Source organism: Callithrix jacchus, chromosome 19 (genome assembly GCF_049354715.1).
Source record: "Callithrix jacchus isolate 240 chromosome 19, calJac240_pri, whole genome shotgun sequence".
Lineage (NCBI taxonomy): Eukaryota > Metazoa > Chordata > Mammalia > Primates > Cebidae > Callithrix > Callithrix jacchus.
Window position 1 is genome coordinate 49,872,531 of NC_133520.1, and position 18,018 is coordinate 49,890,548.

General features: G+C 44.5%; 1 protein-coding gene across 4 annotated transcripts in view; it reads right to left on the bottom strand.

Moving 5' to 3' along the window:
* The window catches only part of TBCE (tubulin folding cofactor E), a 69,073-nt gene extending 51,297 nt beyond the window's left edge, over window positions 1-17,776 (bottom strand). For 2 of the 4 annotated variants that reach the window (XM_054248368.2, XM_054248367.2), the window contains exons 1-4: window positions 17,702-17,776; window positions 15,548-15,670; window positions 12,312-12,443; window positions 3,449-3,533 (exon numbers count right to left, since the gene is read on the bottom strand). In XM_054248368.2, the coding sequence (XP_054104343.1) occupies window positions 3,449-3,533; window positions 12,312-12,411 (185 nt within the window). In that variant the 5' untranslated portion in view covers window positions 12,412-12,443; window positions 15,548-15,670; window positions 17,702-17,776. The remainder of the gene's footprint in view (window positions 1-3,448; window positions 3,534-12,311; window positions 12,444-15,547; window positions 15,671-17,701) is intronic. The other 2 variants (XM_008985780.5, XM_008985779.5) reach the window with 1 other exon arrangement.
* Window positions 17,777-18,018: the final 242 nt, after the last annotated feature.

An 18,018-nucleotide genomic window follows, 5' to 3' on the forward strand; every position in this document is an offset into this window, starting at 1 on the left:
GGTTGCAGTGAGCCGAGAGATTGCGCCATTGCACTCCAGCCTGGGCAACAAGAGTGAAACTGTCTCAAAAAAAAAAAAGGAGAAAAAGAAAAAGAAAAAGGAAAGGAAGGAAGGAAAGAAAAACTTCTTTTTAAGTTTAGTGTAGCCTAAGGACATAGTAGGGTACAAGAGTGTCCTAGCCTTCACATTCACTCACCGCTCACACAGTCATCCAGAGCAACTTCCAGTCCTGCAAGGTCCATTCACACTAAGGGCTCTATACAGGTGTACCATTTTCTATCTTTTTTTTTTGAGACGGAGTTTTGCTCTCGTTACCCAGGCTGGAGTGCAATGGCGCTATCTCGGCTCACCGCCACCTCCGCCTCCTAGGTTCAGGCAATTCTCCTGCCTCAGCCTCCTGAGTAGCTGGGATTTACAGGCATGCGCCACCATGCCCAGCTAATTTTTTGTATTTTTAGTAGAGACGGGGTTTCACCATGTTGACCAGGATGGTCTCGATCTCTTGACCTCGTGATCCACCTGCCTCAGCCTCCCAAAGTGCTGGGATTACAGGCTTGAGCCACCGCGCCCAGCCCTATCTTTTTTTTAAAGATGAGATCTCATTGTGTTGCCTAAGCTGGTCTTGAAACTCCCAGGCGTAAGCAATCCTAATGACTCAGCCTCCCAAGTACCTCAGTTAGCTGGTACTAACTGACATGTACCATCCCATGCTGATTAATTCTTTTAATCTTTTATACTGTATTTTTACTGTACCTTTTCTAGGCTTAAATATTTACCACTGTGTTACAATTGCCTGCAGTATTCAGCACAGTAACATGATGTACAGGTTCATAGCCTCAGAGCAATAGGCTATGCCATACAGTAGCCTACGCATGTAGTAGGCTATGATGTTCACACAAAGACGAAACCACCTAACAGGCATTTCTCAGATGCATCCCCTTCATTAAGCAATGCATGACTACACTAAGTCAATGTCCCTGAACCAAGGCCTCCCATCAGCATTTCAGGACAAATTCTGCATCAACCAGGACTTGAAGAAAATTCTTGATTTTTATGCTCAGAGTAACCAAGACTTTGAAAATATCACTGTATCCAGGGACCATAAGGGCCATACAATTATGGACAATCTGGGAAAGCTTTTAGAAGAAGGAAGTAGGCTGGGGTAAGTTCCAAATAAAAAGTCCTTTTGCTGGGCCTGTAATCCCAGCACTTTGGGAGACCGAGATGGGCGGATTGCCTGAGATCAGGAGTTCGAGACCGGTCTGGCCCACATGGTGAAACCTCATCTCTACTGAAAATACAAAAAAATTAGCCAGACATGGTGGAGTGTACCTGTAATTCCCACTGCTCGGGAGGCTGAGGCAAGGGAATTGCTTAAACCAGGGAGGTAGAGGTTGCAGTAAGCCGACATCGTGCCACTGCACTCCAGCCTGGGCAACAGAGTGAGACTCTGTCTCCAAAACAAAAGTCCTTTCACTGGACGGTTTTCGAGGTGATCATGGTCCAGGTACCTAGAGAATCTGTGGACCTGGCTAAAATATTTCTCCCTAAACTCATAACCTGCTCCTATAATCCTCAACTAACTCTTGACAGATTCAGAGCTGGCAATTCTGCAAGCATAGCTGGCCTTTTTTTACACAGGCTGGAGTGCAGTGGCATGATCTCGGCTCACTGCAACCTCCACCTCCCAGGTTCAAGTGATTCTCCTGCCTCAGCCTCCCAACCGGGATTACAGGCACCTGCCACCACACCTGGCTAATTTTTATATTTTTGGTAGAGACAGGGTTTCGCCATGTTGGCCAGGCTGGTCTCGAACTCCTGACCTCAGGTGATCCAGCCCGCCTCAGCCTCCCAAAATGCTGAAATTACAAGCCACCGCACCTGGCTATAGCTGGCCTTTTAAGAACATCCTGACTTTCTAAAATTATGGAATAGTGGACCAGGAGATATGCTATGTGGTTATCTAATTGTGACCCTCATTTTAAAGGTTAGTAAATTTGTCTTGTTCGAGGATCATAATAAAGACTATTAAAAGCAGGACTGGTGCAGTGGCTCACACCTGTAATCCCAGCACTTTGAGAAGCCAAGGTAGGGAAATCACTCAAGACCAGCCTGGGCAACATACTGAAATTTCATCTCTATAAATTTATTTTTTTTATTAGCTGGATGTGCTGGTGCATGCCGTGGTCACAGCTACTCAGGAGGCTGAGGCAGGAAGATCACTTTAGCCCAGGAGTTCAGGGTGACAGTGAGCCATGATCATGCCACTGCATTCCAGTCTGAGCGACAGAGTGAGATCCTATCTCAAAAATAAATAAATAAATAAACCAAACAAACAAACAAGATTGTTAAAAACAAATTAGAGGTCTCCTGATTTCTAGGGCAATATTGTCTTCACTGTACCACACTTAAGAAAAAACAGCTTACTAGAGAAAGATCCTTTTGAGAACTTGAAAACTAATAAAAATCAATAACAACAAAAATTTAGAAGATAGGCTCTGCCTGAAGGCTCCCCAGAACCCTTTTCAGAGCTTCATACAGTTTTTCTGATATTAGGTGACCAAAAATATTAATAGAAATGCAGTGCTCACACCTGAAATCCCAGCACTTTGGGAGGCTGAAGTGGGCGGATCACCTGAGGTCAGGAGTTTGAGACCAGCCTGACCAACATGGAGAAACCCCGTCTCTACTAAAACTGCAAAATTGGCCGGGTGCGGTGGCTCACGCCTATAATCCCAGCACTTTGGGAGGCCGAGGCGGGTAGATCATGAGGTCAAGAGATCAAGACCATCCTGGTCAACAAGGTGAAACCCCATCTCTACTAAAAATACAAAAAATTAGCTGGGCATGGTGGTGCGCGACTGTAGTCCCAGCTACTCGGGAGGCTGAGGCAGAATTGCTTGAACCCAGGAGGCGGAGGTCTCGGTGAGTGGAGATTGTGCCATTGCACTCCAGTCTGGGTAACAAGAGTAAAACTCCGTCTCAAAAAAAAAAAGAAATGCAATGTAACGTGTAACTCTTCCTATGAGATGAATTTTTTTTAGAGTGGCTTAGCGTTCCACTATTCAGATGCGCTATATTTTGTGTAATCAATTCTTCTTACTGGATATCTAAGCTATTTCTCTTTTCTATTATTCGCTTACTGGATTGTAAATTGGTAATGAGCTAGAAAGCTTTACCTTCATCCAGTTTAGACGACTGTCAAAAAACAATAAAGGATAAAGAAAGCCATGCCACCCACAAGGTCATCAGAATTTTTTTTAAAAAGGGAAAAATTCTACAAACAGCACTTATACCACAAATAAAATAACTGCCTTTTTAGAATACAACAAATTCTACAATATAACTACTTCACGAGCCAACCGTTTCTTCCTCTCCATCCCTCCTTATTCAACTATTAGATATAATCTTGACTAAATGGCCATGCTGATTCATATTGAAAAGTTACCTGCATTTAAAATACACAGTCCCTTCGTGGCTCCCATCATGCTTTCCTCTCTCAGGATTGTCCCATTCTACTCCTAACCAGGGTCCTAGCAGAACAAGAAAAACCAAATGAGTAACAGATGATGATACATTTTTCTGCAAGCAAATACCAATTAACAATGGAAACCATATCACACAGACACCACTTGAGGAGGACGAGACGTCTTTGGGAATTGACAAGTTAGCCCTACACTCAGGATTTCAATCAGCAAACATAATAGCATGTCTGGGTGAAAAAGCCAACAAAAACCACCACTGCAGAAAACAAAAATGGCTCAAATTTATTGAGCATACTGAACAAGATTGACCCTTAAAGACATTACACTAAGAGAAATAAGCCGCCACAAAAGGACAAACACTGTATTCCACCTATATGAGATTCCCAGGGTAGTTACCACCAAGCTGTACATTCAAAACTGGTTCAGATGGTAAATTTTACATTATGTGTATTTTACCACAATTTAAAATTTTAAATTAACAAGTGGTTAAAATGGCAAACTTTATGTTATATATGTAGCCACAATAAAAATTTCAAAAAAAAAGAAGGAAAAATAATTTTTTCCTTCAATTTCAGCAAAGAAAAACCCAATAAAGGTAGCCTTTAAGGAGAAAGAAAATGATCCCAGATAGAAGCCTAAAGATATGGAAGGGGGATCTGGGGGGAGATAAAAAGCAAGAAAAGAGTAAATATATGGGTAAATTTAAATTAATACAGACAATATAAATAATATAAGTTCTTTGGGTTTAAAATAAACATAGGTTAAAATATCACACATTAGCCAGGCATGGTGGCGCATGCCTGTAATCCCAGCTACCCAAGAGTATGAGGCAGGAGAATTGTCTGAACCCAGAATGAGGAGCTTGCAGTGAGCCAAGATCACACCACTGCACTCTAGCATGGGCTAGAGAGTGAGGCACTCAGTCTAAAAAAAAAAAAGAAAAATTAGCCCAGAGTGGTGGTGGGTGCCTGTAATCCCAGCTACTGAGGTGGCTGAGGTGGGAGAATTGCTGGAACCCAGGATGCAGAGGTTACAATGAGCAGAGATCACACCATTACACTCCAGCCTGGGCAACAAGAGTGAAACTCCAACTCAAAAAAAAAAAAAAAAAAAGTACAATTAATGTGATCATCATAGAAACTATCATAATGGGCTGAGTTAATGGATCCTACAAAGAAAAATGCACAAAATAAGGCCATTCTCTCACACTGCAAAGCACAAGTCATTTTTCAAGCTAAAGGAGGCAGAAGGAGCAAGCACTTTGGGAGGTCAAGGTGGGCAGATCACAAGGTCAGGAGCTCAAGGCCAGCCTGGCCAATAGGGTGAAATCCCATCTCTACCAAAAATACAAAAAATAGCTGGGCATGGTGGTGGGCACCTGTAGTCTCAACTACTCAGGAGGCAGAGGCAGAAGAATCACTTGAACCTGAGGGGCAGAGGTTGCAGTGAGCTGAGATAGTGCCACTGCACTCCAGCCTGAGCAACAGAGCGAGACTCTGTCCCAAAAAAACAGGAAAAAAAAGGGGGGCCAGGTGCGGTGGCTCACACCTGTAATCCTAGCACTTTGGGAGGATGAGGTGGGTGGATCACCAGGTCAAGAGTTCAAGTCCAGCCTGGTCAATATGGTGAAACACTGTCTCTACTAAATATACAGAAGAAAAATGGCCAGGCGTGGTGCCAGGCACCTGTAATTCCAGCTACTCAGGAGGCTGAGGCAGAAGAATTGCTTGAACCCAGGAGGCGGAGGTTGCAGTGAGCCAAGATTGATCATGCATTGCACTCCAGCATGGGCAACAGAGCAAGACTCTGTCTCAAAAACAAAAACCCAGTATGAATAAGAAAGTAGGCCGGGCGCAGCGGCTCGCGTCTGTAATCCCAGCACTTTGGGAGGCCGAGGCAGGTGGATCATGAGATCAAGAGATCGAGACCATCCTAGTCAACATGGTGAAACCCCGTCTCTACTAAAAATACAAAAAATTAGCTGGGCACGGTGGCGCGTGCCTGTAATCCAGCTACTCGGGAGGCTGAGGCAGGAGAATTGCCTGAACCCAGGAGGCAGAGGTTGCGGTGAGCCGAGATTGCGCCATTGCACTCCAGCCTGGGTAACAAGAGCGAACCTCCGTCTCAAAAAAAAAAAAAAAAAGTAGACAGAGGTGGTATAAGGGCAGGCCTAGCTACCTCACCAGTCAGATCCCAGGAATGTGGTGTAATCCAGTGTAATCCAGATTTTTGCTTTCTACATCCACAGTGAACAAACACGGATAGCCTCAATTTGGAAATTCCAAATGCACCAAAGACTGAACCAGACACTAGCGGACAGGTTTATTAATTTACAGTGATAAGCCGGGCGCAGTGGCTCACGCCTGTAATCCCAGCACTTTGGGAGGCCGAGGAGGGTAGATCACGAGGTCAAGAGATTGAGACCATCCTGGTCAACATGGTGAAAGCCCATCTCTACTAAAAATACAAAAAATTAGCTGGGCATGGTGGTGCACGCCTATAGTCCCAGCTACTCAGGAGGCTGAGGCAGGAAAATTGCCTAAACCCAGGAGGCGGAGGTTGCAGTGAGCCGAGATCACACCATTGCACTCCCGCCTGGGTAACAAGAGCGAAACTCCATCTCAAAAAAAAAAAAAATTTACAGTGATAAATAAAGCTGTCACATAACCCTGATTACTCTGGTCACCCTACTTTGTTTCTTATTCTCTATGGACTCAAGCCACATGAAAAGCCAATCATAATCAGGACCGACTTCACTGACATCACAAGAATTAAAAGTAATTAATCTGGCTGGGTGCAGTGGCTCATACCTGTAATCCCAGAACTTTGGGAGGCCAAGGTGGGCGGATCATGAGGTCAGGATATCCAGACCATCCTAATACAGTGAAACCTCATCTCTACTAAAAATACTAAAATTAGTCAGGCATTGTGGCATGCACCTGTAGTCCCAGCTACTCGGGAGCCTGAGGAAAGAGAATCACTTGAACCTAGGAGGTGGAGGTTGAGTGAGCTGAGATTGAACCACTACACTCCAGCCTGGATGACAAAGCGAGACTCCAGCTCAAATACATAAATAAAGAAATAAACAATCCATCACAAAGGTTCTGCACAGCAAAAGAAATAACCAACGAAGTGAAGAGACAACTCACAGAATGGGAGAAAATTTTTGCAAGCTACTCATCTGATAAGGGATTAATAACCAGACTATAATAAAGAGCTCAAACAATTCAATAGGTAAAACATTTAATAATCCAATTAAGAAATGGGCAAAAGGCTGGGTTCAGTGGTTCAGCACTTTGAAAGGCTGAGGCCGATGGATCACCCAAGGTCAGGAGTTCAAGATCTGCCTGGCCAACTTGGTGAAATCCTGTCTCTACTAAAAACACAAAAAATTAGCCAGGTGTGGTGGTGGGTACCTGTAATCCCAGCTACTGGGGAGGCTGAGGCAGAAGAATTGCTTGAACCCAGGAGGAGGAGGAGGTTGCAGTGAGCTGAGATCTGCACTCCAGCCTGGGCAACTGAGTTAAACTCCATCTCAGGAAAAAAAAAAAGAAAGAAATGGGCAAAAGAGCTGAACAGACATTTCTCTTGTACAGAAGACATACAAATGGGAGGCAGGTAAATGAAAGAGTGCTAAACATCACTGATCATGAGAGAAATACAGATCAAAACTACAATGAGATAGTACATCAAGCCAGTTAAAAGGGCTTTTATCCAAAAGACAAGCTATAACAAATTCTGGAAAAAAGGGAACCCTCACACTTCATTAGTGAGAATGTAAATTAGTACAACTACCATGGAGGACAGTTTGGAGATTTCTCAAAAAACTAAAAATAGAACTGCTATATGTTCCAGCAATCCCACTGCTAGTTATACCCAAAAGAAAGGAACCAGTAAAGAGACATCTGCACTCCCATGTTTACTGCAGCACTATTCACAATAGCCAAGGCTTGGAATCAGCCTAAGTGTCCATCGACAGATGAATGGATAAATAAACACATACACAATAAAGTACTATCCAGCCTTTAAAAAGAATGAGATCCTATCATTTGCAACAACATGGATGGAAATGGAGGTTATTATGTTAAGCGAAATAAGCCAAGCACAGAGACAAACCTCACATGATCTCCTATTTGTAGGAGCTAAAAAATAAAAACAATTGAACTCATGGAGCTAGAGAGTGGAATGGGGCTGGGTACAGTGGCTCGTGCCTGTAATCCCAGCACTTTGGGAGGTCAAGTTATTTTTTTTTTTTTTTTTTTTTTTTTCCAGACAGAGTCCCAATACCAGGAAAGAAAAAACCCTTACCATATTAAGTATATGTTAAAGACTTCCACCGCCTCCATGAAGGCAGAGTCCACATGTATCTTGTTCAACGGCTTTCATCAAACCTTATTACACATCAGAATCCCCTGGAGGGGCTGCTCTGTCTATGGAGTAGCCATTCTTTTACTCCTTTACTTTTCTAATAAACTTGTTTTCAGTTTACAGAATTGCCCTGAATTATTTCTTGCGTGAGATCCAAGAACCCTCTCTTGGAGTCTGGATTGAGACCCTTTTCCTGTAACAACTTTCTGGTGACCACTGAAGGCACTATAGTGTGGAAATCCCTGACCCAAAGGCTAAGTTTAGGTAAGTGGTGGGGTCTGGTAACGTCCTTCTAGTGAACCAAGGAAGGGATGATACTGAAGAAACCCCCTGACACAAAGGAAATAGACTGCAGTACTGATTGGCCGACTTGGGAACCAAGAAAACTTTTCTTTTGAGCTATTTCCAGCTTTCAACAATTGAGTAGGTGGGCACAATGGCTCCTGATTATAATCCCAGCACTTTGGGAGGCCAAGGCAGGCAGATCACCTGAGATCAGGAGTTCGAGACCAACCTGGCCAACATGATGAAACCCAGTTTCTACATAAAATACAAAAATTAGCCAGGCATAGTGACGGGTGCCCAACTATTCCAGAGGCTGAGGCTGGAGAACTGCCTGAATCCAGGAGGCAAAGGTTGCAGTAAGCCATGATCACACCACCACACTCCAACCTGAGTGGTAAGAGGAAACCTCTTTCTCAAAAAAAAAAAAAACCTGGGTGAAGTATACTCCTATAAACAAAAAATTTGAAGCACATTTGTTTCCTCTACCTGATTTCTCCAGAATTTGGAAACTATTTGTAAGTATTCTTTATTTATGACAATAGGGGCTGGGCGCGGTGGCTCACACCTGTAATCCCAGCACTTTGGGAGGCCGAAGCGAGTGGATCACGAGGTCAAGAGATGGAGACCATCCTGGTAAACATGGTGAAACCCCGTCTCTACTAAAAATACAAAAAATTAGCTGGGCATAGTGGCGTGTGCCTGTAATCCCAGCTACTCAGGAGGCTGAGGCAGAAGAATAGCCTGAACCCAGGAGGCGGAGGTTGCGGTGAGCCGAGATTGCGCCATTGCACTCTAGCCTGGGTAACAAGGGCAAAACTCCGTCTCAAAAAAAAAATAAAATAATTTTTTAAAAAATTTATGACAATATAGTTACTTGCATTAAGTGCAATAAGAATCTGGTTTTGTTTGTTTTTTGAGACCGAGTCTTCCTCAAGACTAGAGTACAGTGGTACACTCTTGGCTTACTGCAAACTCCACCTCCCAGGTTCAAGCAATTCTCCTACCTCAGCCTCCTGAGTAGCTAGGATACAGGTATGCACCACCATGCTTAGCTAATTGTTTGTATTCTTAGTAGAGACGGGATTTTACCATGTTGACAAGCTGATCTCAAACCCCTGACCTCAGGTGATACACCCACCTTGGCCTCCCAAAGTGCTGGGATTACAGGTGTGAGCCACTGTGCCTGGCAAAGAATCTGTTTTCTTTTGAAACAGGACACAATTGAAAAAACTGCTTATTTTACGAAGGCTTTAACTGGAATGACAAGCTTTCCTTTAAGGAATCAAACTTGACTTGTAAAGCCAATAACAGCCCCTTGGGGACACATCTCACTCCTTGTCTCCAGTCTCTATACAGGGTTCCTGACCTGTGGTAAGTAAAATAGTAAAATATGTCACTTTCCCACAGGCCCAGGAGCCCCAATTTATCTTGGGAGGCCAAGAGGAGAGGAATTTACTCAGCTGATAGATATTTGATGGTACAAACCCATGGCTAGGCTTGGTTTTAAAAGTCTTGCCCTTCCAAATAACAAAGGGGGGACAAAAAAAGTCTTGCCTGGCACAGTAGCTCATACCTGTAATCCCAGCACTTTGGGAGGCCAAGGCAGGCAGATCACCTGAGATCAGGAGTTCAAGACAAACCTGGCCAACATGGTGAAACCATGTCTCTACTAAATATACAAAAAAAATTAGCTGGGTGTGGTGGCAAATGCCTGCAATCCCAGCTATTCAGGAGACTGAGGCAGGAGAACTGCTTGAACCTGGGAGGCGAAGGTTGCAGTGAGACGAGATCGTGCCACTGGACTCCAGCCCGGGCAGCAGAGCAGGACTGTGGGACTATGTCTCCAAAAAAAAAAAGTCTTATCTGGGGTTCTTTTTATGAAACAGACTTCCATCAAAGCCCACTTAAAAAGAGCTTATGTGAAAAATCATTACTTTTTTTTTTTTTTTGAGACAGTTTTGCTCTTGTTGCCCAGGCTGGAGTACAGTGGCACAACCTCAGCTCACTGCAACCTCCACCTTCTGGATGCAAGTGATTCTCCTGCCTCAGCCTCCCAAGTAGGTGGGATTATAGGGGCCCACCACCATGCCCAGCTAATTTTCGTGGTGGGCCCCTATAATCCCACCTAATAGTGCTGGGATTATAGGTGTGAGCCAGCATGTCTGGCCCAGATATCACTCTTTGTCAGAACTCAAGAGTTATGAATGGGACCAGATGAGGTGGCTTGTGCCTATAGTCCCAACACTTGTGGGGAGACTGAGGCGGGCAGATCACCTCAGGTCAGGAGTTCAAGACCAGCCTAGCCAACATGGTAAAACCCCATCTCTACAAAAAAATATATAAATTAGCTGGGGACTAGCCGGGCATGGCAGCATACACTTATAATCCGAGCTACTCAGGAAGCTGAGGCAGAAGAATCACTTGAACCTGGGAGGCAGAGGTTGCAGTGAGCCCATATTCTGCCACTGCACTCCAGCCTGGGCAACAGAGCAAGACTCCATCTCAAAAAAAAGTCATGAATGACTCTTACCATACTAATGATTTCTGACTGAGCTCCTAATAGGAATATCATTGTCCTTTTTCAGCCTGAAGAAGTTACAGAAGATGGATCTTCATCCCTCTGCAACCTTTAGGATTAAGGGTTCTCTTATAAAAGGGAGGGGGGAAATGTCAGAGATGTGTGAACCAGAGCAACTCCATCTCAAATAGGAGCTAGGTAAAATGAGGCTGAGAACTAGTAGGCTGCATTGCAGACAGTTAAGGCATTCTAAGTCACAGGATATCATAGGAAGTCGGCACAAGGTACAGGTCACAAAGACCTTGCTGATAAAACAAATTGCAGTAAAGAAGCCAGTAAAACCCACCAAAACCAAGATGGCGACGAGCGGTGACCTCTGGTCCTCCTCACTACTACACTCACACCAGCACCAGGACAGTTTACAAATGTCATAGCAACATCAGGAAGTTACCAGGGGAGGCATGAACAATCTACTCCTTGTTCAGCTTATCAAGAAAAAACCATGAAAATGGGTAATCAGCAGCCCTTAGGACTGCTCTGTCTATGGAGTAGCCATTCTTTTATTCCTTTACTTTCCTAATAAACTTGCTTTTACTTTAAAAAAGAAAAAAAAAAAGAATCCCCTGGAGGGCTTTTAATGTATGTCATTAAAATGTATGTCATATAATGTATGTCAATTTTAAAACACAAATTCCTGGGTCCCATCACCACAGTTTCTGATTCTTGGTGAGGCCCAAGAACCAGCATTACTAACAACTAACCACATGACGCTGACACTGGCCAAGGACCACACTTTGAGAACACGTGGTCTAAAATCTATCACCAAGGCCCCTGTACCGATTCAGGCCAATTGTAATACACAGAAAACAGGCAGATTTGTGTTGACTAAGACTTGTGACTAAGTCTACTACATTATTATTTACTCTATAAACCAAAAATTAACATCCAAAATGGAGAACAATTAAACTATATACTATACTAATGTAATCAGAAAGAAATACAAGCAGCGGCGTGCCCGGCTTGGGTAAATCGAGGCCTGGCGTGGGGCCCGTGAGCACAAAAAAAAAAAAGAGGCCGGGAGTAGTGGCTCACACCTGTAATCCAAGCACTTTGGAGGCCAAGGCAGGTGGATCACCTGAGGTCGGGAGTTCAAGACCAGCCTGACCAACATGGTGAAACTCCGTCTCGGGAAAAAAAAAAGAAAGAAAGAAATACAAGCAAAATAATGCTGTAGAAACATAAACGTATACCAAAAAATAAATTTTAAAAAGTAAAAAAATTGTAATGTATGTCAATTTAAACTGTATTAGACACCTACACACATGGATTAATGACAAAAGAAATTTCAAAAAAATTACTTGAGTTGAAGGTTGTGAGGTTTCAAGACTTTCAGCTGTTTAAAGTTTCCTCAGAAGATATTTTAAGGTTCATTTTATAAAGATAGCAACACTAAATAATTAAATGACCTATAATTAAACAAAATCATAGATACCACAGGATACTGTCAGTCAAATAAAACTGGATATAGGAGGCATCTTTAAATTGGTTAATTTCCTCAAATTTGTGGTATAAAGTACTATTGAGAAGCCTACACCGAAACAGCTGCAAAACACACACACACACACACACACACACACACACACACAATTACTTACCTGCCACAGGAGGGACAACACCAGCAAAACGTACTGTTGCATGTTCTCCGTTAACTGTAACTCTTCGACCAATTACATCCAATGTCAACGTGTCACTCATTATAATATACCCAGAATCCAAAATAATAAGATCTAGGAAGAAAAATACAACACTGATAAGAACTTAGTAAAATTCCTTTACAGGATTTTTTTTTTTTTTTTGAGACAGACTCTTGCTCTGTCGCCCAGACTGGAGTGCAGTGGTACAATCTTGGCTCACTGCAACCCCCACCTCTCAGGCTCAAGAGATTCTTGTGCCTCAGCCACTGAGAATCTGGGACCCCAGATGAGTGCCACCACACCCAGCTAATTTTTCTATTTGCAGTAGAGAAGGGGTTTTGCCATGTTGCCCAGGATGGTCCCCAACTCCTGTTGAGCAGAGATCATACCATTGCACTCCAGCCTGGGCAACAGAGCAAGACTTTGTGTCAAAAAAAAAAAATTATAATTAGGCCGAGCATGGTGGCTCATACCTGTAATCCCAGCACTCTGGGAGGCCAAGGCTGGCAGATTGCTTGAGCCCAGGAGTTGGACAGCAGCCTGGACAACATGGTGAAACCCTATCTCTACAAAAAAATACAAAAATTAGCCAGGCATGGTGGCACATGCCTGTAGTCCCAGCTATTCAGGAGGCTGAGGTGGGAGAATGGTTCAAACCAGCGAGATGGAGGTTGCAGTGAGCTGAGATCGAGGCACTACACTTCAAGCAGGGCAAAAAGAGCCGGACCTATCTCAAACAAAAAAATTTAAAACAGGCTGGGTGCAGGGATTAACACCTGTAATCTCAGAAACCTGGAAGGCCGAGGCAGGCAGATCACTCAAGGTCAAGAGTTCAAGACCAGCCTGGCTAACATGGTAAAACCCCATCTCTACTAAAAATAGAAAATTAGCTGGGCATGGTGTCACATGCCTGTCTGTAATCCCAGCTGCTTGAGAGGCTGAGGTAGGAGAATCACTCCAACCTGGGAGATGGAGGTTGCAGTGAGCCGTGATCATGCCATCACACTCCAGCCTGGGCAACAAGAGAGAAACAGTGTCTCAAAAAATAAATAGAAAATAAAACTAAAAATTATGATCAGATTCAATTCAGTATGCTCAGCAAAATTAAAATACAAAAATTAGGCCGCGTGCGGTGGCTCACGCCTATAATCCCAGCACTTTGGGAGGCCGAGGCGGGTGGATCACGAGGTCAAGAGATCGAGACCATCCTGATCAACATGGTGAAATCCCGTCTCTACTAAAAATACAAAAAAAATTAGCTGGGCATGGTGGCGCGTGCCTGTAGTCCCAGCTACTCGGGAGGCTGAGGCAGGAGAATTGCTTGAACCCAGGAGGTGGAGGTTGCAGTGAACTGATATCGTACCATTGCACTCCAGCCTGGGTAACAACAGCGAAACTGTCTCAAAAAAAAAAAAATTAGCTGGGTCTGGTGGTACGCACCTATAGGCCCATTTACTTGGGAGGTTTAGGTTAAAAAAAAAAAATCACTTGAGCCCAGGAAATAGAGGCTGCAGTGAGCCCTGAGCAACTGAACGAGATCCCGTTGTGCAAAAAATATGAAAAAAGGCCAGGCATAGTGGCTCATGCCTATAATCTCAGCACTTTAGGAGGCTGAGGCAGGCGGATCACCTGAAGTCAGGAGTTGGAGACCAGCCTGGCCAACGTGGTGAAACACCGTCTCTACTAAATATGCAAAAATTAGCTGGGCATGGTGGTGGGCACCTGTAATCCCAGCTACTCGGGAGGCTATAGCAAGAGAATCACTTGAACCAAGGGGGTAGATGTTGTAGTGAGCTGAGATGGTTCCGCCACACTCTAGCCTGGGTGACAAGAGCAAAACTCCATCTAAAAAAAAAAAAAAAAAAAAACGGGGGGCGGGGCAGGCACAGTGGCTTATGCCTATAATCTCAGCACTTCGAGAGGCTGAGGTGGGTGGATCACCTGAGGTCAGGAATTTGAGACCAGTCTGACCAATATGGTGAAACCCCATCTCTACTAAAAATACAAAAATTAGCCAGGCTGTGGTGGCACGCATCCATAATCCCAGCTACTCAGGAGGCTGAGGTGGGAGAATCACTTGAACCCGGGAAGCAGAGGTTGTAGTGAGCCGAGATCGTGCCACTGTACTCCAGCCTGGATAACAGAGGGAGACCCTGTCTGGGGGAGGGGGGGAGCGGGGGAGGAAGACAAGAAAGGAACAATAAAGCATAGAAAATACAAAGTGTAGAAGATGGTGCAAAAACCCCAAATTCATTCAGTCAACAATTATATTATGGAGTGTCTGATAAAGCCAGATACTATTTTAGGCAATTGGAATATAACAGTAATGGATTTTACAAGGAAGTACAATAAGAGATCTTAAAAAAGGCTAGGCACAGTGGCTCATGTCTGTAATCCCAGCACTTTGGGAGGCCAAAGCAGGTGGATCACCAGGTCATGAGTTCAAGATCAGCCTGGCCAACATGGAGAAACCCCATCTTTACTAAAAATACAAGAATTATCTGGGCATGGTGACGGGTGCCTGTAATCCCAGCTACTCGGGAGGCTGAGGCAGAGAATTGCTTGAACCCAGGAGGCAGAGGTTGCAATGAGCAGAGGTCACACCACTGCACTCCAGCCTGGGCAACAGTGAGACTCTGCCTCAAAAAAATAAAAATAAAAATAAAAATAAATAAAATAAAGCAGTAAACAAAACAGAAAAACACCTTCCCTAATAAACCCTCTATGCCAGTGAGAGAAAACATAATAACCCAGATAAATGACTCTATCACATGGTATGTCATATGATAAGCACAAGGATAATGAGTGCAATGGATATGTTAAAGATGACAGTGGCTTGTCAGAGAAGGCCTCCCTGAGAAGGATATAGTCCCCGAAATATAAAGAGGTAAAGAACTGAACCATGTGGACATATGAGGGAAAGGAATACCAAGTAAAAATATCCCGAGACTAGGATGTTCTTGAGGAGGCCACAGAGTGGAGCAAACAGGAGATTAGAACAAGATGAGATCAGAAACGAAGCAGAGCCACACTATATAAAACTTCACATGACGGTGGCTCACGCCTATAATCCCAGCACTTTGGGAGGCCAAGGCAGGTGGATCACGAGGTCAAGAGATTGAGACCATCCTTGTCAATAAGGTGAAACCCTGTCTCTACTAAAAATACAAAAATTAGGTGGGCATGGTGGTACGTGCCTATAGTCCCAGCTGCTCGGGAGGCTGAGGCAGGAGAATTGCTTGAACCCGGAAGGCAGAGGTTGCGGTGAGCCGAGATCGTGCCATTGCACTCCAGTCTGGGTAACAACAGTGAAACTCCATCTCAAAAAAAAAAAAAAGAATAATCCACTCTAAAGACTTTGGCTTTTACTCTGGGTAAAATGTGTAGTCCTTGGAGAATTTTTGAGAAGAAAGACATAAATCTGATTTTTTTCTTTTTTTGAGATAGAGTCTCACTCTTGTCGCCCAGGGTGGAGTGCAGTGTGCGATCTTGGCTTACTGCAAACTCCGCCTCTCAGGTTGGAGCTATTCTCCCGTCTCAGCCTCCTGAGTAGCTGGGATTATAGGCACCCACCACCACGCCTGGCTACTTTTTGTACTTTTCGTAGAGACCAGGTTTTGCCATGGTTTTCAGAAGGATCAACCAAGAAGCTGTGATAGAAACAGACTGAAAGAGGAAAGAGCAGAAACTACTGCAGTAATTCAAATGAGAGACAATGTAACTTGAACAAGGGAAGGTGATGAGAAGAGCTTGGGAGTGTGGACAGATTTTGAAGGTGAAGAGTCCATAGGATTTGCTGATACATATGAAAGATTAATCAGTGATGACACCAAAGATTTTGATCTGAACAAATATTACAATAGTAACAAAGAATGTAAATCCAATAAACCTGCCAGTCAAAAGGCAGGCTAGGCCGGGCATGCTGGCTCACACCTGTAATCCCAGCACTTTGGGAGGCTAATGCAGGTGGATCACCTGAGGTTAGGAGTTCGAAACCAGCCTGGCCAACACAGCAAAATTAAAAAAAAAAAAAAAAAAATTAACAGTGTGGTGAGGCATGCCTGTCATCCCAGCTACTCAAGAGGCTGAGGTGGGAGAATTGCTTGCACCCGGCAGACAGAGAGGTTGCAATGAGCTGAGATTGGGCCACTGCACACCAGCCTGGACAACATAGCAAGACTCTGTTCCCCCCCCACCAAAAAGGCTATCCACTTAGATTTAATATAAATATATATATATATATATATATATATATATATATATATATCCCAGTGATATGCTGCTTACAACAGCACATAAATTATGAGCATACAGACAAATTAAAACTTAAAAAGATGAAAAACGTTATAAAGCAAATATCAAAAGTCAGTGGCCGTGGCTTTATTAATGTCAGACAAAAGAGATGTCCTCTCTCTCCATCGCCACCTCCACTAACTTTCTCTAACAGTTTGGCAATTTGTTAACCCCATCTTCCCGCCAAGACTGCTTCTCTGAGGATAAAGCTATCATACAAGCATTTGGATCCACCCACAACTTAGAACAGTCCCCATTTGGTAGTAAACACCAAGTAAAAATAGTTACTTTAGGCCAGGCGCGGTGACTCACACCTGTAACTACTGCACTTTGGGAGGCCGAGGCCGGCAGATCACCTGAGGTCAGCAGTTCGAGAGCAGCCTGGCCAACATGGAGAAACCCCGTCTTTATTAAAAATACAAGAATTAGCCGGGTGTGGTGACTCGTGCCTGTAGTTCTAGTTACTCGGGAATCCGAGGCAGGAGAATCACTTGAACCCGGGAGGCAAAGGTTGCAGTGAGCCGAGATCATGCCACTGCACTCCAGCCTGAGCAACAAAGCAAGACTCCGTCTCAAAAGAACAAACAAAAAAGTAGTTGTTTTAAGTGCTCTCCACCTCCTTAACATTATTTCTCCGTCATAACCAACGTTAAGTGATTCGGAACGACGGGGCTGTTCCTCTAAGAGGACACCTTGTAAAAGTTGTTGGTCGCCTGTACCATATTCACCTCTTCCAAAGTGACACGCCAATTCTCCGAGAGAAGCTTACAATGCAAGGGACCACGTCAGGCTACTCCCAAATAAGGCCTTCCAGGAGGCGCAGTGCGGTCCCAACCCAGCCAGCTAGCCCGCCTCCCGGCACACACGCACTCGCCTTAGCACTCCCTTCGGGCCGGCACATCTGGGTTGGGTCAAAGTCGCAGGGAGCAGGCAACGCCCGGCTCTGGCAGTCTGGGAAGATTCCGGGAAGGGAAGAAAGAAAAGGCCGAGAGCACTGCAGGGAGACTCACCGGCCAGGAACGCTCGTTCCAGAAGCTCCCGGAACCTTTGAAACTCACCTGAGCGCCGAGAGTACAGGTGTTCTGAGCCGCGGCACCCCCCGCACACGGTCCAGCAGCGAAGCTTTAAGCTCTGGCCGGAAGTGCTGTAGAAAGGCCGGAAGTCCCGCCTCTGCGGAAGTGAGCTACGGCCACTGGAGCATAGACGTGAAAGTCAGCAGCAACGTTGGAGGCCAGTGGCCTCATACTCCGAGCCCCGCCTTTGAGCGGGGGTTCAGGCGATTTCCCATTGCTGAAACCTGGGACGGCAGAGCAACCCAGGGAACGCGCGTGTTCCAGTTTACTAGGAAGTGAGTTAAATCCTGTAAGACGTTCAG